General features: G+C 41.4%; 1 protein-coding gene across 1 annotated transcript in view; it reads left to right on the top strand.

The window, feature by feature from the left end:
• The window catches only part of LHX4 (LIM homeobox 4), an 81,997-nt gene that overhangs the window by 51,801 nt on the left and 4,966 nt on the right, over nt 1–25,230 (top strand). Inside the window, exons 3-5 of the mRNA XM_042464049.1 lie at nt 17,607–17,809; nt 22,724–22,878; nt 24,722–24,893. Coding sequence (XP_042319983.1) covers nt 17,607–17,809; nt 22,724–22,878; nt 24,722–24,893 — 530 coding nt within the window. The remainder of the gene's footprint in view (nt 1–17,606; nt 17,810–22,723; nt 22,879–24,721; nt 24,894–25,230) is intronic.

The raw sequence follows: 25,230 nt of genomic DNA, 5'->3' as shown, positions 1-25,230 counted from the left end.
CCATAACTTGGAAACAACTTGAAATTGAATTTCTTGATAAAAGAAATGTTGCTGTCTGGGGTACGGCAGCAAAATACCTAAGCAATGGCACTCGCTACAATAGTCAGGCAAAGTTATTTTGGTGGCTGGCATAATCTATAGCATCCTTTGTGCATAAAATCTGCCATGAGTGCCTATCTTGGTGTGTTTTATATTGCTGGGGATGATGGGAGATGCTTAGACTGGAGCCAGTTGGGTGGTCAATGGTATAGTAGGGGTCAATGTGCTTAATAACTGTGTTAGCTGCTGAGAAAAGCTTGTGGAATGCAGGGGGGATTTTTTCTCTTGGGCCGTGTCTTATCTTTAGGTAGAGGTTTGAAGACATTCAGGTGGGAGATGGGGGAAAACTGTTAGACGTTGTTATGAGTAGAATAAATAATGCGTGCCAAACGTAGGGGTGGAGTTAATTAATACGAATGCTTTTATTAGCTGCTGGTGGGTGTGGAACATAAGATCTGATCCAAAAGCACTACTGATGGTTTCTGTGTCTGATGTCTGCAATAAAAGACTTTTGTTTTCGCTTCACCAAGACTGATTGGTTGAGATAAGATTTCATTGGTCATGACAGTGCCTGAGACAGAAAATTTCAGATACAGTAAAACTACAGTGGCCACAAATAAATAAATAAATAAATGGCATTAAAAAATTATTCAGTTTTTCCACAAATAAAATATATTATCATAATTTTCTGTTGTACATATATACACAAATTATTACTTTCTTATCTTCTTATCCATTTCCATATATAATTATACCTTTTAATTTTTAACCTCTCGTTAGCTCTTTTAGTTTTCTTACTCTACACGTAAATATCTGGTAAACTAAGACCATATCTATTATCCCTTCTTTTCTTTCAACTTAATATTTCCTAAACTACTATAATATTTCTTAATATAATCCTCTCTTCAGCAAATTGGGATTATTCAAAAATTAAACCAACATAAAATACCTTTTCTTCTTTTAAAATAATTTATCCAAGGTTCCCAATCTTGTTTAAAATCAGTCGGTGATTTCTTATTTACATAACATGTTAGTCTATCCATTTCCATAAAATCGTCTACCTTTAACGCCCAGTTGTCTATATTTGGTATGTGTTCACTTTTCCATAAGGATGCTATCAGCATTCTAGCTGCACAAATTAAGTAGAATAATAATTTCCTTTAATAAATAAATGTCATTTTGATGTCACTTTCTGGCATGCAACACTGGCTGCCTGCGTTCCTGCCTCACTCTGCCTAATGGTAGAGCCCGCTGGTTGGGTTTATTAACCAATCTCCATGCTAGAAAGTTTATCATCTAGTATATTGAAGTGGGATACTGGTTTCCAGTTCCTAACTGCACAAATGTACAAACAGAGCTCAGACAGTCAATCTAAGGAGAACCTGAAGTTGGTGTGCCCCTCCCTCTCTCCATAAGTTTTGGGCTAGCTCATGTTGAGTATCTCCATGACCAGAATCCTCTTCAAGCTTAAATGCTTCGTCCCATTTTCTCTGACATCTAGTTTTCCATGCACACTGTCTTGTCTTCTGTGTTAATAGAGGAACATTCCACCATGTGAGTCTGTATCTGCAATGCATGTTGGTTACTCTGGATTGGTCAGCAACACAAATATTCCTTTTTCTTTCTTCTTTTGTTGATCTTTCTCTTCCGTATTATTCAGTTTTGCTTGTATATATGCTTCCACTGTATGTCTCATGGCTCCATGAGCTTTCATGGTGAGATATATAGCTCCAGCACCACTCACTACTATCCAAGGGTTTCACATTTCAGTTGCTGCATTTCCTTTCCTTGGTGTCTACAACAGCAATTGGAGCATGCTCAAGGCGTTCTTCGGTGCACATTTCTCCATTGTGCTTTTGCTAGTTTTCTTGACCTCAGTAGGCTGAGTTAGAATGAAGAGTGGGAAGAACAACTGAAAGCCAAACCTACAGCACAGTACTGAAAGAATCCAGAAATGTAAGGGAGCACTAGCTAAAGAGAGGAGGGGAAAACAAGGTTTTCTGGAACTGCTTAGATCCTGAACAGATTGCTTTGGAGGTCTGTCGCTGTCTGCAGTCCAGTGGTGCTATCAGGAGCAGGCCTTTGAGACAGCAGTCTGGGGGCTCATTCCCACTTACATTTAACCTGGTTTGGGATTCGCCTTCGCTCTGTGTTGGTAAATTGATTCCAAAAGGTCCCTTGTTCCCACTATGAAATGGATCTTTTCATTATCCCCTTGCAATCACTTCTTTTTTGACATGATTGTCGTCCCCACTAGTGCTGCTTCAAAATGCATGTCAGTTATCTGTGCGGCGGCAGCCCAGCTTGGGAACACTCTCTCTCTCTCTCTCTCTCTCTCTCTCTGTGTGTGTGTGTGTGTGTGTGTGTGTGTGTGTGTGTGTGTGTGTGTATATATATATATATATATATATAATTGATAGAAGATTAGATTTATTGGTTTTGCAAGGGCTCCACTCAGTAAAATAAGAAAATGATCTCTCTTTCTTCCCTTTTCCAGTTGAGCGGGACGGGCTTAGCACATTCTGAAGCAAGTAATACCATCTAAAGAGAGGGAATCCAAAGAATCCATTGTCCAGGGCCTAATATTACTGTATCATTGCTCTTGCTGTGTTACATAATGTGGGAAGGCAAAATAGGGAGTTTGGGGCCTGAAGAAAAATTTCATTTGGGGTTGCAGAGTTCTTATTTGGGGAGCAATACCCGCAACTTGCTCCCTGTGTGTCTATACATTCAGGGTGCTTCCAGAGCTGCTAGTGTCCCCAGTCACTACTGATTTGTTAGAAGTGAAATGCTGAATTGTTCATTGACTCTCCACACTCCAGAGACCTAGGGTTTTGAATATATGTCCATCATGCTAAGTCCATCATGCTGTCATGAATATATGTCCCTCATGCATAACACTGTTGTGTTTTCCCATCCTCTTTCCTTCCCCATCACTTGTGACCATCTACATCTATTCCCAATACTATTTGGTGTGTATATGTTTATAGTTTTTGAAGCAGCAATGGTGAAAGAAATTAAAGAAAGATTGTGCCAGTAGCATTGGGCAAGGAGATTTTAGCTAACCAGTTTACTGCTGACTGCTCTTGCTTCTCTGACTTGGAGTGGCTTTTAACCTGCAAATGTACAGCAGAAAAAAGAAGAGAAGAAAGGGCCACCACAACCTATTATTTTTGGTCCACAGGGAAGACTACTCCTACTGTGTTCCATACTATGCATGCTCATAGCCATACATGCAAAGATTGCACTGCTATTATGCTCTTATGTGCCTTGAAATATTTTTTGTTGTAGGAAGGAAAGGTTGGCTTATGACATTTGGATCCTCTCTCCCTCATATTGTATTGGAAAATATTGTATGTAGTAGGCATGAGAATTATATATTAAAAGTCTCATCTGGAAACAACCTTAGGCCCTATACAGACAGGCCAAAATAAAGCTGCTTCGGGTCACTTTGGAGGTATCCTGTTTACATGATGCATGTGTCCCAAGAGTCCGGAAGCTGCACCAAAGCTGTGCACCAGTCCTTAGGACTGGATCATGGCTTTGGTGCAGCTTTTGGGCTCTTAATATGCATTAATTATTTAAACAGAATACTTCCAAAGTGACTCGAAGCAGCTTTATTTTGGCCTGTCTGTATAGGGCCTTAGTTTCTAGAGTGAAAGTGCAGTTTAAAAGGAGATTTGTCCTAATGGGCCAGCCTTGAACTCCTTGTAGAAAGGGATTTCCTCAAGGGATATTCTTCACAGTGAACTGTCCATAGGCTGACCTGAAGGAAATCAGTATGACTTGAGTTATGCATATTATGGTCAAGTTGTGATTGATGTTGTGTGCCTTCAAGTTGCTTCTGAATTATGATGACCTTTGGGTACCAGTGCTAACAGGGCTGTTAGTGGAGGATGGGACACCAAGGTTCAGGACAAATGCAAATTTTATTACTGTATATACCCAATTTTAAGTCGACCTCATGTATAAGTTGACGGCAGGTTTTGGGGTCAAAATTATGGCTTTTGCTATGACCCATGGATAAGTCGAGGGTAAAATATAGGGGCATATAGCATAGGATCTAAGGATGAAGCAAAGCGAAATAATGTCAAAGAACTTACAAAATTTCAGCAGGCATAACTCTTTGTGCTTACTCTTAAGGCTGGATGGATGAGAGAGTAGAGGGGGCTGGTGCTTCACATATTATATTCTTGCTTTTCATCAGGGGATGTTTCCTTCTTTTAAATAAGAGTTAAGATACACTACTTACATTGACCCGTGGATAAGTCAACTCAGGTTTTTTCAGTCAATTTTTTGACCTACATTTCTAGACTTATACATGAGTACATACAGTATTTACATTACATTACATTAATATGTTATGTGTAAGCCCTTTGTTTCTCTAAAATTTAAAATTCATTCTTAGTTCTGTAGACATGGTGAGGCTAAAATACCTTAAAGGCACCAAATCCCATCTGCTTATGGAAGCTAAGCAAGGTGAGCTCTGGTCAACACTTGGATGGCAGACCACAAACAAATACCAAGTGCTGCAAGCATGATTTCCTGATACAAGACAAATAGCTTTCTCTCATATATATATATATATATATATATATGTATGTATGTATATATGTATGTATATATATATATATATATATAATTTTATTTTCATCTCTAGCTTTGAACCTTCCACCACTAAGTGGAGGAACTTCAGATCTAAGATAATGAGAGATGTGTATTTTTATATACTTCTTTCATGCCTCCCCTTATTTGCTTTTTTCCTAAGCTAAACATTAACAAAGCCTGCCTAAATGTCCTAAATGAACCAGATCGCATTTGATTTTGGTAGCTGAGCAGGGTCAGGCCTAGTTGGTACATGGATGAGAAACCACCAAGGAATCTCAGGTGTTGTAGACTACATTTCAGAAGAAAGAACTAGCAAAACCACCTCTGAATATTCCTTGCCTAAGAAAACCCTATAAGTCAGCAGGGGACCTGGAGGCAAATACACACACAAACAGGTGAGTTGCTTCAGGTGTAGTGCAGTGACCAGAACAGTGCACAGTATTCCAGATGTGGTCACATCATGAAATAGAACAGCAGTAGTATAATATTGGCAGCACAATATATTTTTTTCTAATTAGAACCAACTTGGAATTTGATTTTTATATATATATTTCAAATTGCCACACATCATGCTGATATTTCCGTAGAGATATGACCCATGACTCCAAATCTCTTGGTCAGCTGTCATCTGATCCGTGTACATGTGAAGCTGGGATTTATTTTTGATTTTGATTTTTTTTGCCCCAATATGGATGACTAAAATGGTAAAAGAAAATTCAGTGAAAACAAATACAAACTGATACATGGATAGGGGGACTTGGGGTCGCCATGAATTGAAGCTGACTCAATGGCAGTTAACAAGAACAACTACATGTTGGGAGCAAATAATCCCAGTCCATTCTCTCAGGTCGGAGAGATCTTTTTGGAACTCTTCACAATCCCTGTTTTTTCTCACCATCCTAAGTAATCAGCAAATACGAATGTACAACCCAACTTCAGGTTCTGCATGAGGAGATTGTGATAGCATTCTCAACACAAAAGCAGTTTTCAACTGGAATAAATGTACAAAACCACTAGTAAGGGAGAGCCTGAGAGACTTCAGGAAAGGATGAATGTACAGGGGATTTATAGTAAAAAGGAACCCAAATACTGGGGTGGATATATCTTCCTCTTTATTTGGACTGTTTAGAGATTTTTTTGTTCTTCTTAGGAGGTGAAGAACATCTCACAGAAAAGAGAGTGAAGCCACTTGTTTTCTGCTTGAGTTCTTGTTCAGCCTCATAGGATATATTTTTCTATATTTATTGATTTGTCTCATGTTCTATATTGTTTTGAGAGTTTTTAGAATTTCAGATAAATTTTGTGGATTCTTTAACATTTATGCTGATTTAAGTACATAAGAACAGCTATGCTAGGTCAAACCAAGGGCTTACCCAGCCCACCATTCTGTTAACTCAGGCCTGGGACAGACGGGCCAAAAGCGGTGTGCTGCCGCCGCTACTAGGATTCGGATGTACACAGTAACTGCACGCTCCTGAACCCTGGCGTGTAACGGCGGCAGCATCATAGTGGTGTCCTGTCCACACAGGCACCACCATGATGACGTAAGCGACATGCAGTGTACAGATGTCGCTGCGCATCGCTGACATCACTGGTGTGCTAATGGCACACACATGATGTGCACCAGGCGACTTTAAAAGAACCTGGTTTTTCCAGGTTCTTTTTACTGCTGAGGGATGCCATGCAGTTTGGCTGCTGCGGCATCCCTCTGGAGTTAAAATGGACGCCTCCAGCCTGCCCTTTTGGGGTGGTATTTACCACGCCTCAGTGACCAATAGCTGTAATGTAATACCACCATTATTATGTTGTATGGTTCCCTCCCCCTCCCCATAGTTTTATGCTTATGATTTTAAAGTAAGTTACTGTAGTACAGGAGTGGGATTTGGACTGCAGTTGTTGGACTGCAGTATGATTTTAAAGTAAGTTACTATAGTACAGGAGTGGGATTTGGATTGCAGTTGTTGGACTGCAGTTCCCAACGTTTCTCACAATTGGCTCAGCTGGCTAGGGTTGTTTGAACTTGCAGTCCAACAATGTCTTGACCCGGATACAAATTGGTAGCCTCAACTAGAACAGATGAATTATATCATTTTGACTCACTGTTCTACAGTTGCTTTCGTGGATCTACTCTAGTTGAGACTACCAATAGATTTAGACAGCCACAGGAGATAATTCTGCCTCTTCAGTACTGGCTTACTATTTGGCTTGTGCATTATTAGATGCACGATGATCCTCCAGGCAAAATCCGTTTGGTGTAATGGCAAAAATGTTGGACTAGGATTGGAAGGTCTGGGTTCTAGTCTGCACTGAGACATAAATCTCACTGTGTGACACTAGTTTTTTCCTCTTTCTGCCTGACCTTGGGGATGTTGTGAACATGGAGGAACCATGTCCGCCACCTTGAGTTCATTGGCAGAAAGGGCAGGATATACATGAAATTAATACAAGAAATAACATAATAAAATTGGGCATTTAATATTGGAAAGATGCATCTAGAACTGTGAACTCAGGACTGTGCTCAGTCTACAGATAAACTCTTTGATGCTGGTGACTGCAGAAACAACTCTTGTAAACAGTTATAGACTTCAATGATTTAATCAATACCTGTCCAGAAGCAAAAACAACAAGGCTCATTTCCAAGAAAAGAAACTCTACTACAATTTTGAGTTAAATAACAAGAGTAGTCAAAATGTCGAAAAATATCTATGTTTTTCACACACAGCCTATTTATCGGGTTGGAGGAAGTACTTTCTGCATTATTTTATTATGTTAGAATAAGGTGCAGAAATGACAACTATTTACTTAAATTAGTGGTTCCTGACCTTTTCTATGCCCTAGGAAATGTTTGATTAATGTTCACACCCCCTAAAAAGTATGAAGATGAAGATGAAGAGGTCAAATTTCTAACTTTTGAACCACAAATTGAACAACATACAATACTGCAGGTGAACAAATTGCACTTTAAAAAATAATCTTTTAACTCAGTGCATGAAATGCAAATCTAAACGGAGCAATTGGATTCCAATTTATTCAGAAAAAAATGAGTGATGACTCAAGGACACAAGCCAATCTTTGTCCCACTCCCTGAAATTCCATCTTGCACCCCATGTTGGGAATCCCTGACTTAGATGGAATGTATATAAGGAGCTGTTCAGAGAGACAAAATTGGGGATGGAAGGTGTACCTGCTCCTTTCTCTTGGTGACTCCACTGTCTGAAGCAGAGGCACATTTCCTCCACTCCCTGGCTCTTCAGCCCTGAATATTCTATAGAAACCATTCAGAATTGTAACTGTTAATGCTTCTGTCTTTAATTCTGTTTCTTGGTCATACTATAACCCAGATGGACAACTGTGCAGGGGGAATGTGTGACTCTGCAGGTCAGCATTTTTCACTCCCTTGCAGGCAAAACCAGCACAGCCAACATGTGCCAAAGCAACATCATGTCACTTGCAGTTTCAATTTTGGCTGATTTTCAGCTTGTCAGGATTTAAATATACTGGGGAAGGCTGGGGAGCTTGGTATATTTGTTGGGGTAAAAGTGTTACTTTTTGGTCAATGTTGCATGAGATTTGGAGCAAAAAATAAATAAAAATCACCTGAATTTCTTTCCTGGGAGTCCAGGTTCCAATTCAGCGGTCATGGATTGAGACCTCAAAGTAGTGTCCCATGGAGTACACTTTGCACCATCCATGTTATAACCTGATAGGGATATAGGTAGTGTGTATGTATGTGTGTACACACACACACACACCTGATCACATATGTACAGCAGCATCAATGAACAGTGACCATGCTTTACACAAATTCCAACAAACCCCATTTGCAAGGATGCAGTCAAATGCTATTATGTAGACAGGGCAGGCTTTAGGCAGCTGACATTGTGTCACTTCTCTTTTCCCATACTTGCACCAGCACTTCTGTAACTAGCCAGCATGGCTCTGCTGTTTTGTGTACCTTTTTGAATTTAGCATGTTTCCTATCTGTTCCTGTCTCTGGAATATATTTTAATTCATAGACTAATGAAAGTATCTAGTTTCTCATGGTGAGAGAAAAGAAAGATACAGGGAGGCAAGATCAAAAGAAGAATATTAAAGACAGGGACTTTGTGCTGAATTCCCAAGGAGGTCATAGAATCATAGAGTTCGAAGAGACCACAAAGGCCATTTAGTCCAACCGCCTGCCATGCAGGAACTCTCAGTCAAAGCATACCTGACAGATGGCCATCCAGCCTCTGTTTAAAGACCTCTAAGGAAGAAGACTCCACTACACTCTGAGGGAGTTTGTTCCACTGTCGGACAGCCCTTACTGTCAGGAAGTTCCTCCTAATGTTGAGGTGGAATCTCTTTTCCTGTAGCTTGTATCCATTGTTCCAGGTCCTGTTCTCTGGAGCAGCAGAAAACAAGCTTGCTCCAGCCTCAATGTTGTTGTGATTAGCCATGAAAGTCCCAGAAGTGAACTTTTCCACACATGAAACCTGGCTTTGCTGCTGAGCACCTATTCAGCTGGGGGCTGTAGCCAGTTCTGACTCTCAGGTGAATCTGATCTCCAGGTGTTTCAGATCTGTCCATGTTGTTAGTGGAGATTATTGCATGCAAAATCCTTACCTTGAAAAGCTGCAGGATAAACTTGGGTTGCATATGGGCTGCAAACAGGAGAATACAATAAGACCCATCTTTGAAGTCAAACACACATGTATCCTGTCGGAAAAAGACAGGATAAGGCGTGTGCAATAATCTCCATAATTATTTTTCTGAATTGGATTTTGTATATTGGAGGATTGTTCTGCTAAAGGAAATCCTTATATAGAGTTAAGAGACATTTAATACTGAGACATGTAGAATAAAGCTATAGAAAAAAAATTAGTCATGACCTCTGGTACCAGAAAGGCAATTGCCCAAACTTAGATGCAGTCAGCAAAAAGGAGACCAGCACTGGAACTAGTAGTAAAATCCGTGGACACCAACATGTTACTTCTGGAGGAGATGAGGAAGCTAAAGACTGATGTGCAAAATGATGTGAAAGATTTATGTGAAGAATTAATTGCTAACATCAGAAAAGAATTGGAGAATTTTGGAGGATAGTGAAAATGGACAAGTTGACAATAATACAGTGGGCAATTGGTATCTACAGTACTAGAGTTTGGATCCAGGACCCCTCCATGCATACCAAAATCCATGGATGCTCAGCTCCCATTAAATACAGTGAGACAATGAAATGGTGTCACTTCTATAAAATGGCATAATCAAGGTTTGCTGTTTAGAATTTATATATTTTAAAAATATTTTCAGTCCGTGGATGCTTGAATCTGTGGATAAAAAAGTCCATGGATATGGAGAGCTGACTGTATTGGACAGCAACTCACTGAAGAAATACAAAGAAGACTGGTGATATGTAACACCATTATGGGAAAATAAATAGGGGAACCTAACAACAACAACATTCCAAGCCTAAAAGTAAAATCTTGGAAAAGAAAAGAGAGAAGATACGACTAACTAACAAATTAACATTTCAGTAGAGAGGTAGATGGATCAGAAAGAGAGTATGGACAGAGGGACAGTTAAAGATATAAACAGCCCAAGACTGGAAAGGTTAGGAACTGGTTTTATTTTAAAGATGGATGATTATGAATAGATGATTAAAATAATCACATAGGCAATTATAAAATGAGGATCTTTTTATGTGTTACTAATTTTAGTGATTTATTTAAAATGTGAAGTTAATATTAGTACTGTAATTATTAAACTGGGAACATTAAGATGAAGAACTCGTGTTATAAATTGCGGGAAAATGATGGAGGAAAGTATTAATGTTAATAGGATGTAAAATAACAATGAAAACAACAACAACAACAACAACAACAATAATAATAATAATTGTCCATGTTATTCAGCATATACTTGTTTAGGTGTACACTTCAAACACCTATATAAAATGCAAAAGGACCATTTGACTCACATGGCTGTCTAGTATGTCCAGTTCCCTGCAAACTCTATGGCTGCCAAATGCAGAAATATTAGCACTAAAGCGAGCCATTCTCTGCAGGGAATTGCTGCTATTATATTACTCACAAGGACATCTACTGGGGGAGGGATGGAATGAATTTTCCATGTTAATGTGTTTATGCCACCACATATCCTTTTATTAATTTGCCTTTTAAAAACTGATTGATCTGATGTCCAGCAATTGCTGCTACTGCGGCACACGGTAACAAATGGCATGTTTACTTAGCCACATTTCCTGAGCCTTGATAGACCCTGACAGGTGCCATTAAAGAACATGCTTTTTTATGAGAGAAGAACATTTTTCACACTGTGTGAATAAAGGCAAAAAAAGATGTATTAAAATGTAATCATGGCTTTTGAAAGGTTCTGGCAGGAGACTGGCTAACTGGTTAGGTAGGATGGTAAGTGAAATAGACTTGGGAGCTATCAGGACGGACAGGACTGGTGGCAACAAGCTTCCTGCTATAGCCAGTTATGAAAAATAAGGCAACATACCAACTGAAAGCCCTGGGCAGGAGGTTTCTTGGACAAAAGAGGCACATATTATGGCAAGAGTAGGCAGTAAGAGAAGTAGCCACATAGATCCCAAATGCCAAGGCATGACACCTGTCAGAAATTCCAGGGTTTGAATCAGGAAGGAGCTCATGCTGAACCACCTGGGTCTCCACATAGTCTGTCATCTTCAGACACAATCATTTGTTACATGTATATTCTCCCCTTTATCCAGGGAGTACAAGGCGATACAAGCTGAACACCCAAGGGCAGGCTGCATTGCTTTCCTTTTTCTGCCAGGTGGGCAGGAGGCAATTGGTGGCTGCTGGCACTGTGTCCATGTGCATGTGTCTGGGACAGAAGGAAAAAAAAATAGCATGGCGCAGCTAGTAACTGTGAATGTCCTATTTTGGCAGGGCTAACCAGACAAAATAGGGCATTCACAAGTACAAGCTGCACCATGCTATAATTTTTTCTCTTCTGCCCGAGACACATGCACATGGACACACCCGCAGCAGCCACCAATTGCCTCCTGCCCACCTGTCAGCCCATTCAATACCCCACACAACCAGCTGTGCAATCACCCACTTGATTTCACAAACAACCAACTACCCATATAGTAAATCAGTGTGCCCGGTGAAACATTGCCACAGCATGATAGTCAGGACCCTCCTGTACATGCCACCTTCCCCCCTTACCCCAAGGCCTCTATTGGACTGGCAATTTGTTAATGTTGTGAATAAATCCATTGTATTATAAGCAACACCCATGTTGGTCATCAGTTTGTTTCATGAGGTGTGCAATGAGTCAGCGGTGCAATAGGTTGATGGTGTAGCTCACCATTTATGTGCATATGCAATTGATTTGTGGGGGCGGGGTGACAAAAAAAAACTATGGGCAGCAATGATGTAGGCCCCTTCCTCATCTCCACATTGGTACGCAACCCACAGGCTGGTGTGGTACTTTTGCACTTTCCGACTTGAACTGGAGTAAACTAGAGGTTATTTTGCTCAAGTGTTTAGTTGGGAGTGCAGCTTTGTCCCGGATTCATCCTGTGCTGGCCACCCCATTGCATTATATCTCTAGATATGATCTCAAAACCCCAGTACAGATTAGAAGTAAGTGGACATAACAAAGGATTTGTATATATATTTTCTCCTCTAGAACAAATACTGTATTAAGTATAGCATTAGATTTACTGTTCAGCTTTCTGAAGACATACGTGGATTGCAAGTGAAAGCACAGTATGATTTTGAACAAAAGTGGCTAGGGTAAAGAAGACCAGGGGAGTTGTTTATCACTGCTCCTCTTTATATGCTTTTGTAGAGCATCATCATATAATGTTGCATAATTTGCACACATTGGGGAGTAAATGACTACTTAGCACTCTATTGTTTCTGCTACTAACCAGCAGTCACATGTTAACATTAATAAAAATTAAGAGGTGAATTTCTACAAGGAGCTTTTATACTCTCTTTCCTGTCTTTGCAGATTAATGATCTATAGTTTAGGTTAGAGAAGCAGGCCATAAAATCAAGGTGCTGTATGGCTGAACTATAACACTGTGACTTTGCTTTTCCGGCACTTAAAATAAATGTGACTCCTTCAAGTTGCTTCGGTGTGGCTTTATGGGTCTATGCCAGCACAGAGATAGTAGTCTGTTTCTAATGGGAGAGAAAGAGGTTGCAAATAGTGTTCAGACTGCAGCTTAGGCCAGCCAGCACACATGCTTTTCTCTAGATTTTCTTACAGAGAAGGAAATTTCAAGGACTGCACTCCACATTATATCTTTTAAAAAAGAGTTTTAAGTATGGCGTGGCAACCATTGGGGAACTTTGGGGATTGTAAGACCCTCCCTGCTGCACCCTTCTGTGCTCTGTGTTTAACCTTTTTGGTCCAATGGGTGCCCTTGGGTAAGTCACACTCTCTCAGCCTCAGGGGAAAGCAATGGCAAATCTTCTGTGAACAAATCTTGTCAACAAAACCCCCTGATAGGTCAGAAATGACTTGAAGGCACACAACACACACATGCTTCCTTAGGGGAGTCAGGGACAATTCTGCCATTTTTGGTACACTTCCGGCCATCTTAAGGCTAGGAGAGGCTTTTGAAAAAACACCAGGAAGTCTATCAGAATGGTTGACTACATGTTATAAGAAAGGCTTCAGCTAAAACAGCCTAGCCCATCTTATATGGTGGAATTGCTCTTCCTGCACCTATTTTTGTCCATTCCTCTCCAAAAAATCAGGGATGCTAAGGGGGTGCTTTTTCTGCCCTTGTTTTAAGTGTAGACTTGAAAATAACACGTAGAGACAAAGTTTTTGCAAACATTTGTACATACACAGCCGCCTTGAGTCCCTGTACCGGGAGGAAGGTGGGATATAAATAAATATAATAATAATAATAATAATAATAATAATAATATACATTCATTGACGATTGGCTATAGCTCTATTTTATGTGTGTTTCTAGTGTCAAACCCAATTTTTTTACTACTTAGAGAAGGCCCTTGGAGAAGGACAGATAAATCATTTCAAGGACCTTTGTACCTTTAGGATAATTAATCTGTCTACTCCTTTTTGGCTAGCTCTTTCTTGTTGGGTATTTGGGACTAAAGAGGAAAATACAGGCAATTGTACTTAGGATGTATATAGTAATTGAGCATCAGGAACACTTGATATACATAGGTTAACATGATATACATAGGTGTGTGTGACACATTCTGGAATAACCTCTGGATAGACTGACATATTTTCTTGTTGGACTTTTGCAAGGCGGTGTCCAGTGTCTGGAAAGCCAGCATGGTGTAGGGGTTCGAGTGTTGGACTAGGACTCTGGAGACCAAGGATCGAATCCTGGCTTGGCTATGTAAACCTACCAAGTGACTCTGGGAAAGTCACACCCTCTCAGCCTCAGAGGATGGCAATGGCAAGCCTCCTTTGAAGAAACCTGCCAAGAAAAACCCATGATAGGTTCACCTTAGGATCATTATAAGTTGGAAATGACTTGAAGGCACACAACAACAACAACAACATCCTGTGTCTCCTTGTGCAGTGATCCTTGCTCTGGGGCCTTGCAACAGCAAGGCTCTTGAATACAGCTGTACCCCACCCCACTCCTTTTACTAAACCAGCTGCAATGGTGCACCCAGACATATGGAGGAGGAAGCAGCCTTAAACTCAAGGAGTAGCTGGGAAGGGAGCAGAGACAAAGGAGCAGCCTCTGCCCACTTCAAACTGGATAAGCAAGCTAGCAAAGACTGCGCGCTTGAAGAATCTCAGCTGTAATTTTAGTAATCATTACAACAATCGGCATTATTGTCCCTATATTGCGTATGTTTGGCTGGTTTGCTACCTAGTAAATTCATAGCGAGCATAGGATTTCCTGGCTCATACCCTTTAGCCACTGTGGTCTCAGGATTAATCTATGTACCTGACATGAATGATAACAGCCAGAGTCCTGGGGTGGTTAGAAAGAACACTAAGAAAGAGCAGTGATTCAAGCAAACCACAAGGATTCTTAGTTTTTTGTTTGTTTTTCGGGCTATGTGGCCATGTTCTAGAAGAGTTTACTGCCTTTCGGGCCACGTAGCCCGAAAAACCCACAAAAAACTATGGATGCCAGCCATGAAAGCCTTTGACTTAACACAAGGATTCTATTTTTCACATGAGATTCTAGTTCTCGTACTTCAGATATAACAGGGGTGGGGAAAGTATGGTCCATGGAAAGGAAAGGAGAGACTCCACTCTCTCTGCTGTGAGAGATATACAGGTGAATGGATAATTTCTGCAGAAGACCTAGGATACATTCAGTGAGACTTGTCCCTCAAGAGCTTTCCTGTGGTTTTGTGATAATCATGCTACTGAATGTATGTATGTAAGACACAGGGGCCATTCAGACTACCTTTTACCCTGTATCAGAACCCGGATTAACCACGGGAAGTTCATATTCGTCCCGATGTTTCCACAATTGAATCCGAGGCTTCCACACCCATTCAGGGGCAAATGCCCCTTGGTGCAGGTCATTTGAAAGTGGACTTTAAGCTGTATCTTTTGAAAAAAAACACGGGTCCAGCAAATATGAACTTGTCCCAGATCATGATCGGGTCAAGTTCAGGGGAGGGATTTAGGTCAGAGGGAGGGCAGAGGGGGGGAACTGGAGAAAGGGTACCAAGAGAATTGGGGTGACGGAAGAAGAGGAAGAGAAAGAAGGAGCTGGAGGAAGGGTGCCAAGAGAATTGGGGTGATGAATGGAGCCGGGGGTGCCAAGGGCAGAATCGGGGTAACGGGAGCAGGAGGAGGAGAAGGATGGAGCTGGAGAAAGGATCAAGTTCAGGGTAGGTCAGAGGGAGGACAGAGAACGAAACAAGCCTCCACTCTCGCAGGCAGCTTTTTCTCTCTCTTTTTATTTTTTTTCCCATTATTTTTAACAGACTATGCGCATGATTTTTGGGTGATACATATGGATAGAATGTGTGTGTGTGCTTGTGCTACTTTCCCTTTCATTTCCTCTTGCTCCTAGAATGGCATGCATTTGTAATACAGTATTCGAATGCTACAATTAGAATGCCATCCCCTGAGACCAAGAGAATGTGACTTGCCCAAGTTCACCCAGTGAGTTTCGTGGCTGAGCTGGGAACCGAACCCTGGTTTCCAGAGTCACCAATATGGTTCTCCATCTTTTTTTTCTAGTTAAGTCTAATCAGTTTAGCTGGCTGACCAGTTAATGTCTAGTTTGGATTGAATTTTTAATATGCATTTTGGAACTTTAGCTTGATGGCAAGTGTACCTGAACAACACAGGAAACTATTTGGACTAAAACTAGGAGGCTTGTAGTACCTTGAAAAGAAACGTGAATTATTTTGCATTTAATTTTTATTTTCACCAGCTTATAGCCAGATTGGTAGCAGAGTATACTCTGCTTTCTTGGGGGAACCAAAGAGCTTGGAGAAACTAGGGATGAATGGGTGGGATAGGTAGATGGAATTATTGGTGTTGCAGGAATGTTTGGTGGCTGGTATTAAACTATAGCTGAGAGCAGGTTTAGTAAAGGCAGTGGGGACTCTGAAGTGTTCATCAGGCACCACTACTTTATGCCATGCTACACTGAAAATCTGAGGAAGGATGGACCAGATCCAAAGGCCTGCATGGATGAAAAAGGCTCTTATAGGGGAGGTAGCCCATCACTTTGTAGGCTTGCTTTCTACAATGAACGAGCTGAACATCTACCCTTCAGTGGAACACAAAAAGCTGTCTCAGAAGAAGTTAGAATATCTCTGGACAGTTTGTACTGACAGTAAATAACGCTGGTAGAGTGTGCCAGTTCCTTGCATGACATGAATGCTCTACCAGCATTTATGTTACTATACTAAAATATTGTCCTCCACACTTGATCCTGAAAAATCTTCTGTCTTCAGTAAAGATGTGTAAATCAAGCTTCCATGCTATGTTGACTTATTGGTGAGGATAAGGATCCTTAGGGACCTTCCACTGTGCTTAAAAAACACACCTTGCTCTGTGATGACATGCCTCCATCCTTAGATGCATCCAGGGGTTCAGTGTTAGAGACTGCCGCAGCATGCAAGATTTCACAATTCTAAATTGATTTGGTATGCATCATGCTAGCAATGGCCCTAATTTATTTATTTACAGCTAATGTGGAGAAAATATGTGCTGTCCTTGTGAGGGCAACTGCACACCCACACAGTCCTTAGTTAAAAGGACTATTAAAATCAACCCTTCCTCTGAGCCATTAGGCCCATCTCTTTACAGTGAAGAAGACAAAGGCCTGCTGTGTGAAATGTCATGCATAATTGGGCCGATCACTGCTTTAAACTCTGGCCCTTCCTCCTCATCCTTTTCTCTCTGCTCTAAGCACTTAACTCTTCTACAGAGGCTCTTGGTCATCCTTGCTCAGGATAGTGTCATCCTCTGGGCTGGTTTTTAGTTGTATTTCTAGCCCTTAAAACCCACAACACTGGGTGCCCAGGTAATCCAAATTTTACATTTAAAAAGCCTCCCATGATGCAAATCTGCAGGGTTTTTTTTAAAATGCACATAATTTATCCTGGTTTTGTCAGGCTTTCTCAAAAGCAAATAGTTCTGTGAGGCAATGAAAACACATCTTCAACCACTGGTTAACTTATTCATGGACATCTCTGTCCCCTGAGATTTCAGCAGAGTGATGAAAAGTTACTTTTTGTCTGACAGCTCCCAGAATCTCCCACCCAGCATGGCCATGATAGCTGGGGGATTCTCAAAGTTGTTGACCAGTTGTTTCCAGTTTATGTGTATCAGTAACACACTGCCCTCCCGCACAATTTAGCCTAAATTCATAGTTAGGTGAACAGGGTGTTCTTTTTGAAACCTACTTTTCTTGAACTGCAAATTTGTTTTTCCCTTTCCCTTGCATGGGGAGTACAGAGCTTTGGTTATAATGCTTTGCCTCTTGTTCTCCTCTTTTGCAGGCGTTTTGGAACAAAATGCACAGCGTGCCAGCAGGGAATCCCCCCAACACAGGTGGTCAGGAAAGCCCAGGACTTTGTCTATCACTTGCACTGCTTTGCCTGCATCATCTGCAACCGCCAACTGGCCACAGGTGATGAGTTCTACCTCATGGAAGACGGACGCCTGGTGTGCAAGGAGGATTATGAGACGGCCAAGCAGAATGGTAGGGGCTAAATAAAGATGCCAGCCATGAAAAAGATATGGGAATGTATTCTTTCTTTCTCAGGTTTGTTAGTTCAGGACCTGAGGGTTTGCAAATAGCCACTTAAAATCTGCTGGCATTTAAGTGTTGCCTCTGGACAATGAGGCAGAAGGGCTTCTTTCAACTGGTTGTCTTTTTCTTTCAGGCTCTTGAAGTGCCACAGATGGCTGGCATCCATCTGTGAGAGCAGGCAGGCTTGAAAAACTTTTTGTGGGCCTATAAAGTTTAAGGACTTATTTTCAAGGAAGGGATAGGGTCTTCTGGGAATGATGGCCCTCCATCCTTATGGAATAGGTGAATCTATGAGTGGCCGAGCAACCACCATAAGCAAGTGGATCACAAAGGAAGCTGAAGGTGACATTGTTATTTTAGTGCACATTGCATAATACCTAAGTACTTCATGTGCCTTTGCTTGAGCTAGGGAATAGAGTAACATAGCCCTGGAAAGGCAGGCAAGAGTGCTGTGGATCCACCTTCCTTCTCCAGGTATGCAAGCCCTGTCTCACTTGATGTAGCATATACAAGACTGTCCGCAGAATCTTAGCTGTACAAGACTCTGGGGACAACTGTGTTATCTTCACCTGAGAACCTGCTCAACACTCAAATCCTCATTGTGTCTCTTGAGGATACTTTAGGTCTCAGGAAAGGAAGAACACTTGGGTAAAATATTAGGTCACAGTGAATTCCAGACTCTGGCCCTCCAGGTGTTGTGGACTTCAGCTCCCGGAGTCCTTAGCCATCTTGGCCAATGATCTGGGATTCTGGGAAGTGAAGTCTCAGGTGCTTTGGACTTCACTTCCCAGAATCCCAGATCATTGGCCAAGATGCTTGGATGCTTTCAGGTAAGTCAGAGTTTGGGTATCAAAAAGGGCATTGCTATAGGGTGCCCCCTAGCGGGGGGGGGGGGGGGGAGCTAAATATTTGCAGGATATATACAGTTGGCCTTTCTTATACACGGATTTTTTTATACACGGATTCAAGCATCCACAGTTTGAAAATGTTCCAAAAAATATACATTTCAAATATCAAACCTTTATTTTCCATTTTTTATAAGGAATACCATTTTGCTATGTCATTATATTTAATAGGACTTGAGCATCCACGGATTTTGTTATACATGGGGAATCTTGGAACCAAACCTCAGCATATAACAAGGGTCCACTGTATTGTTTCACCCCATACTGATCAATGACCCTTTCCTATCAGAATCCCAAATTCCTTCTCTGGTCTCCTTCTTCTCCTTTTTAGATGCCAGCTTCAGATTTCACATATCCTACTTTGATCCGGACTGAATCTTGTCTACTATTTCTTCCTTTAAGTTCCAGCAACAATCCTAATTTCCACAACACTATCTTCTGTTGTTTGGTTTGTTTTCTTACCATCAGTAGTGTAGTGGTAAAAACTAAAGTGCAGGGTCTCACCAGGACAAACAAACAGCTTCATTTATATACCACTTCATACCAAACTAGCAGGGTCTAAGTGGTTTACAAAGTGTAAGCTAATTGCCCCCAACAGGCTGGTTACTCATTTTAGCAACCTCAGAAGGATGCAAGCCTGAGTCGAACTTGAGCCCTTTTGCTGGTATTGAACTCGCAACCTTATGGTTTTGAGTGAGCTGCTGCAGTACAGGCATTTAACCACTGTGCCACTAGGGCTCCTGTTTCTATAACAACATTCCTGTGGGAAATGCAAGATGTAGGTGGCTATGTTGATCTCCAATAACTTCTATCAGTTTCAGTCTCCACCAGGAAGAGGTTTTTAGTAAAGCCATACCCAAACACTTCAAAGTATAAGAGAGGTGGCTCATAATAACACACTGTTGCTGAGGGAATCCATTTATTGTTGGGGCTGCAGTTAAATTCAGAGGCAGCAGGAGATCCCAAGGGGGTTGGCAGATGATGGCATTGTCCCTGCTAATATATAGTTCCGTGTCTCAAACCCTGTGAGCCCTGGCTCCACTACAACATTGGTTATAGTATAGTTCACCTAATTTTGGCTCCTGGAATATACAGCCTAACACTAGCACTCTGCCCATAACACAGGTTAAGTGGAAATGAAATGCATCCAGGTTCAGGCCTTTTCACTAGGCCTGAGTAAGGATGTGACTCTGCTGTCAGTGTGGCTATGATCCCCACCTACCACTCTCTCCTTCCCATGCTGTCAGCCTCCATGTCTTTCTTTACATTGCATCCATAACAACAGCTCCCCTTTTCTCCTAATGGATGTCCAGAAGCTGAACACTTGGTTCCTTTGTATCTCCTACAGGCACCTGGTTCAAATGTTTGATTTTTATTCTCCGTGATGCCACCTCAAGAAGGCTTAGATTCTCAGCAGACTGTCCACATGTGATAGGACTATTTGCCATCTTTCTTGAGTTTAAAACCAAGGGTCAATAACAATCCCAGGTTCAGCTTTACTGGAGGCAACAGAGTTGCATCTTGCATGTCAACTTTATCTGGCCCTTAACCTAGAGAGTCTCCTATTTTTCATCCTGAGGTCTAAAATGTCAATATTCACTGTAGGTGGAAAGCCCAGAATTGGGGGTGGATTGAGGGAAGCGAGACAGAAAGAGGCTATAGATCACCAAACACTAATGAATCCACAGAGACTGTCAAACAGTTCCTGACTGAAATTAAAACTGAACTGGTCTTTAATGGATTTCATGTTGACAAGCCCTGACTTCTCATTAATTAAGGACTCTATTTTGACCTAATCAATTTGGCGAGGGTGATGCAATGCCTATTTGTGCTACGGGGATTGGTGCGGGAGGCAGAGCTAGAAGATCATGGATTGAATATTGCTCGATGTCTATTATTGACTCGGTGCTATCGATAGCTTTAGTGTCGTAAAGTTTTGCAGCCTCTGGAGTTGCAAAGAAAGAGCTGAGGCATATGCCAAAGAGTGCTGTTAACCATGTGTGGGGAGTGCCTCTGTAACCAAGCCTTCCTTTAGCAAGGTAGCTGGACACAGATGGGCTTATATAGAAGTACAGTACATCTGAATTTTCAGCTATGGAATTTGTGCTTCTGTGTACCAGGGCTTTTAATGTATCTGTACTCTCTAGACATTTAAATCAGCCTTCAAGGAGGGATCTGCTATTGTCAGAATGGCTGCTAAGCCTGCTACCCACTGCAGGAATTCAGCTGTACAGCTTTTTATTGCTGATGGAAGCTGTGGCTGCACTAGCAATTTGGCAGTACTTATCTGGGCCTAAATTAGAACTGATGGTGCTGGCTTGTAAATTGGGTTTAAGTGCAGGGAATCAGATGTGCTACTTAAAAAAAAAGACTTGCAGATCTAACCAGCAGTGAAATACTACCTATCTGCATAATTGAACATATTTCAGTTTAGTTATTACAAATTTAAGTCCTGCCTTTTTGCTTGTTACACGGACACAAGGCATGCACATGTGTTTCTGCAGGCAGTGCAACCACATAATGTGTGAACTCACTCCAAATTACTGCTCCATAGTCCCAAAGCTATGGCAGGTCCTGGGGTATTAGGTGAAATTAAAACTGAATCTCATACTTGGTTTCCAACATAAAACACTCAAAATATCTTTGCATGCAGTTTTTCTTAAGAAGCTAATTTATGTACAACAATAACATAAAACATGTTTTGATACTACACACCATAGTGGAAATAACTTTCTGTGCTTTCCTGGAAACAAAAGGCTTCATATTTCAGCTATACTACAGAGCTCAAATGCAAACACAAGCTTCCATTTATCACTTCCCTTTTTAGAAGATACAGCAGACATACGGAGGGAACAAACACAAACAAAAATGGTCTCACAAACATACACTAATCCAGCCACACATGCTAATCCGGTCAAGCCAGGAAACTACTCTTTAAAGGACAGATGGCAACAGGTTTTAGAATAGCTACATTTGTCTTCCTAAGCAGAGTTTGGTCAATGTACCATTTGTTGCTTCTATATTCCTTCATAGATTGCAGAGTAATAGGGATAATCACAGTAACTTTGTTTGCCTAGAAAAGGCATTGGAAATTTATGTGGAGAACAATAGGACTGAAATGCAGGTGCAGCAGGGTTTGCATTAAAAAGCATGCAAATTATTAAAACTGGACTAGAATCAAATTATCATATAATATTAAGGAGGCATATTGTGATCCAGGCACAAAAATGTTCATATATGAATATCCCACTAAAACCGCTCTGTGTTTTGCTTTGTTCTTCTAGTTTGGTGGAGTCTGTGTAGCTTTACTTCCCCATCTAAATGATGCAAACTACAAATAAAGCCATGTATCAAAATAGTAAATGGAAATGCAAAAGGGCAAATGCCAAGAGTACGCAGCTCTTATCACACAGAAGTCTGAAACTAAATCATGTATTGCAAACACCTCTTTGTCACAGTCACCGATTAATGGTTGGATTAGATTTAGTTAGAGCAGATCCACTTAAATAAATAAGAATTAAGTAACTAAGTTTGTTCCCACTGAGTTTGTCATAAGTTACATTTGTCACAAGCCACTTTTGTCCCACTTATTTCAGTGGGTCTGTTATGTTCAAATGGTGGCGTAATCTGGATCCAGCCCTACATTTTTTTAGTATATTTAGTACTGTATATTTATAAAGATGGAAATTCCATTCAAATATACCATTAAACGTCTAAATCCAGATTTCATTGAACTGATGGAATTTCCTAAAGTATCATGGTACCAACTTAATTTAGTCAGTTCCACTATTCTAGTTGAGACTGACAATTGGATTTAGGCCAAGCACTGGTGCTTGTTCTACTACCATCTCAAATCTTGTCTACTTTCAAAACTTAGCATGGGCATATACTAATTTTCTGTGAAGGCTTCTATTTCATGTTCCATGTTTCAAACCAAGAGGGATCTATTCTATTACAGATGATACAGAAGCTGGAGCTAAGAGGCCCCGAACCACCATCACAGCTAAACAGCTGGAAACATTAAAAAATGCCTATAAAAACTCTCCCAAACCTGCCCGACACGTGCGGGAGCAGCTGTCCTCTGAGACTGGACTGGACATGCGGGTTGTGCAGGTGAGCCAAATATTGATGCTAAGTAAAACAATTGATTGAGTGGAATGACTTGCTGACCCCTTCTAATTGCTTAGAATATGCAGTACTGTATATTTGTTTTAATACAGCAGCTTCCTTTGAAGATGCAAATGTATGCAAGAATAACATAATGGGAGACAGGGCATAAGGATTCTGAGAGGCATGTGGATCTGTGAGAGAATCCCTGTAGTGCTACAAAAATATCTGAGGGTGGGTCTCTTGAAGAACTTGGCACCCTGCTTAGGCCAGATGAAACTACCTGGGCTTATGATGAGAAAACTGCCTTTTCCTATAAATCATAATTGCATGTGGTGGAACACATCTGGATGGAACTATAGGATTCTGAAACAGGAGGAGTGAATGCATAGGACTTTAGGGCTTCTTTAGCAAGTTCCCTAAAAAGAATCTCACAAAGTGTTGCTTCATGGAAGTGTGGGAACACTGCAAACTCCTTCTACCCAGTTATGTAGGTTTTTTTTGTAATCCTACCCTTGGCTTAGTATATAAGAGATCAATTCCAATGATCATAAGGTTGGAAGGTTGGTGGTTCGAGGCCCAAGTGCTGCATGATGGGGTGAGCTCCCATCACTAGACCCAGCTTCTGCCAACCTAGCAGTTTGAAAGCATGCAAATGCAAGTAGATAAATAGGTACCACTTTGGTGGGAAGGCAACAGCGTTCGGCGCAGTCATGCGGGTCACATGACCTTAAAGTTGTCTTTGGACAACGCTGGCTCTTCAGCTTAGTAATGTAGATAAGCACCAACCCCTACAGTTGGTTACGACTCCACATTCATGTCAAAGAGAAACCTTTGCCTCTACCTTACCCTATATTCATATCAGGAAAGCCTTTGAAAGCAGCACTAGTTCAAGGATGTGGTGTCAGCAAAGCGTCTGCATCATCCATGAAAATGCCCCAGGGCAGCCATATGCAGCCCATGGGTAGGTAAAGACTTCTAAGGGTTCCTAAGCACCTAAGACACTCCTAGGCTTTTCTCCTTTGTGTTCCATGGAGATTCCTATGTTCCAATGTTCCTATGTTACCCTTATGCTTTTCGTATGGGAGATCTCATTCAGATCAAGTCACATTCTTTAAATGTGTCTAAGGCCCGGGACAGATGGTCCTAAAGTGGCGTGCCGCCGATGATTCTAGGCTTAAGGAGTGCGCACCAACCGCACGGTCCCTATCCCTAGCACGGTGGTGGCCTAATGACGGCATCCTGTCCACACGGGCACCACCATCTTGACGTAAGCGACGGGGAGCATATAGACGTCACTGCATGTCACTTATGTCACAAGTGTGCCATTGGCACACTCCTGACGTGCACCCAGCAACCCAAAACGAACCCTTTTTTCCGGGTTCTTTTTGGGGTGGAGGGAAACAGGCCGCTGCCAGTCCCGGGGCTAAGTTTTGTTTTTCACTTTGGGAAGATATGAACTCCTTGACCTTTGTCACATTGCATTTTGGATCATATTGTTTATCTGCAGATAACTGGTTGGTATGTTACTGTAATTGAGTTAAAGGTCCTTTTAGTTGTTATTGTTGCTAACAATAACAATAACAATTACTTACATAAGGAAGTTACTACTTAAATGTTGTGAATGGGGATTGAGTGATATGTCACTGAGGGATAGACAGTCAATCTAAGGTCAATGCAGGGTTTGCACTCAAACCTTCTGGATCAAATATCCCCTGCACAGCCAGGCTAGAATTCTCTAGTTCTGCATTTAGAAGTGGCCCTCAAGAAATGGTCCCAAGTGAGATATAAATAAAATAAGCTGCCATACCACAAACATTTTCCTCTTTTTTCATCTTTGGGATTCTAGGTTTGGTTTCAAAACAGAAGGGCCAAAGAGAAACGTCTAAAGAAAGATGCTGGGAGACACCGCTGGGGCCAATTCTACAAGAGCGTAAAGAGGAATCGAGGTGGCAGCAAACATGAAAAAGAGAGCTCTGCAGAAGACTGTGGTGTCAGTGATAGTGAGCTGAGTTTCAGAGGTAATGACTAGTGTCAGAGGCTAGGCCTCAGGCTTTTTTCTTTGCAGGGCAATGTATACTTGCTGTTGGAGGCAGATTGTGTTCCAGACAGGCTCATGTGCTTGTGTTGCAGGTAGCTTAAGGCTGGAGGGAGAGAACCATTTTTCTGTCCAGAGCAGTTATCCTCTGGGTGAAACAACATGCTGCCAAAAGTCCCCCCCTTCCCGCACTCTCCGTCTTCATTTTTCTCCCCACAACTTGGGCAGCTGGCAGAGGGTCACTGTTTCACCAGAGGTCTGAATGCATTATGTCCAAGGGGCTTTTAAAGTTAGAGTCAAGGTCACAGATTACCCCTTGA

The sequence above is a fragment of the Sceloporus undulatus genome, chromosome 4 (assembly GCF_019175285.1).
Source record: "Sceloporus undulatus isolate JIND9_A2432 ecotype Alabama chromosome 4, SceUnd_v1.1, whole genome shotgun sequence".
Lineage (NCBI taxonomy): Eukaryota > Metazoa > Chordata > Lepidosauria > Squamata > Phrynosomatidae > Sceloporus > Sceloporus undulatus.
The sequence above is the reverse complement of the archived record's forward strand: the minus strand, read 5'-3'. Positions and strand labels throughout refer to the sequence as shown.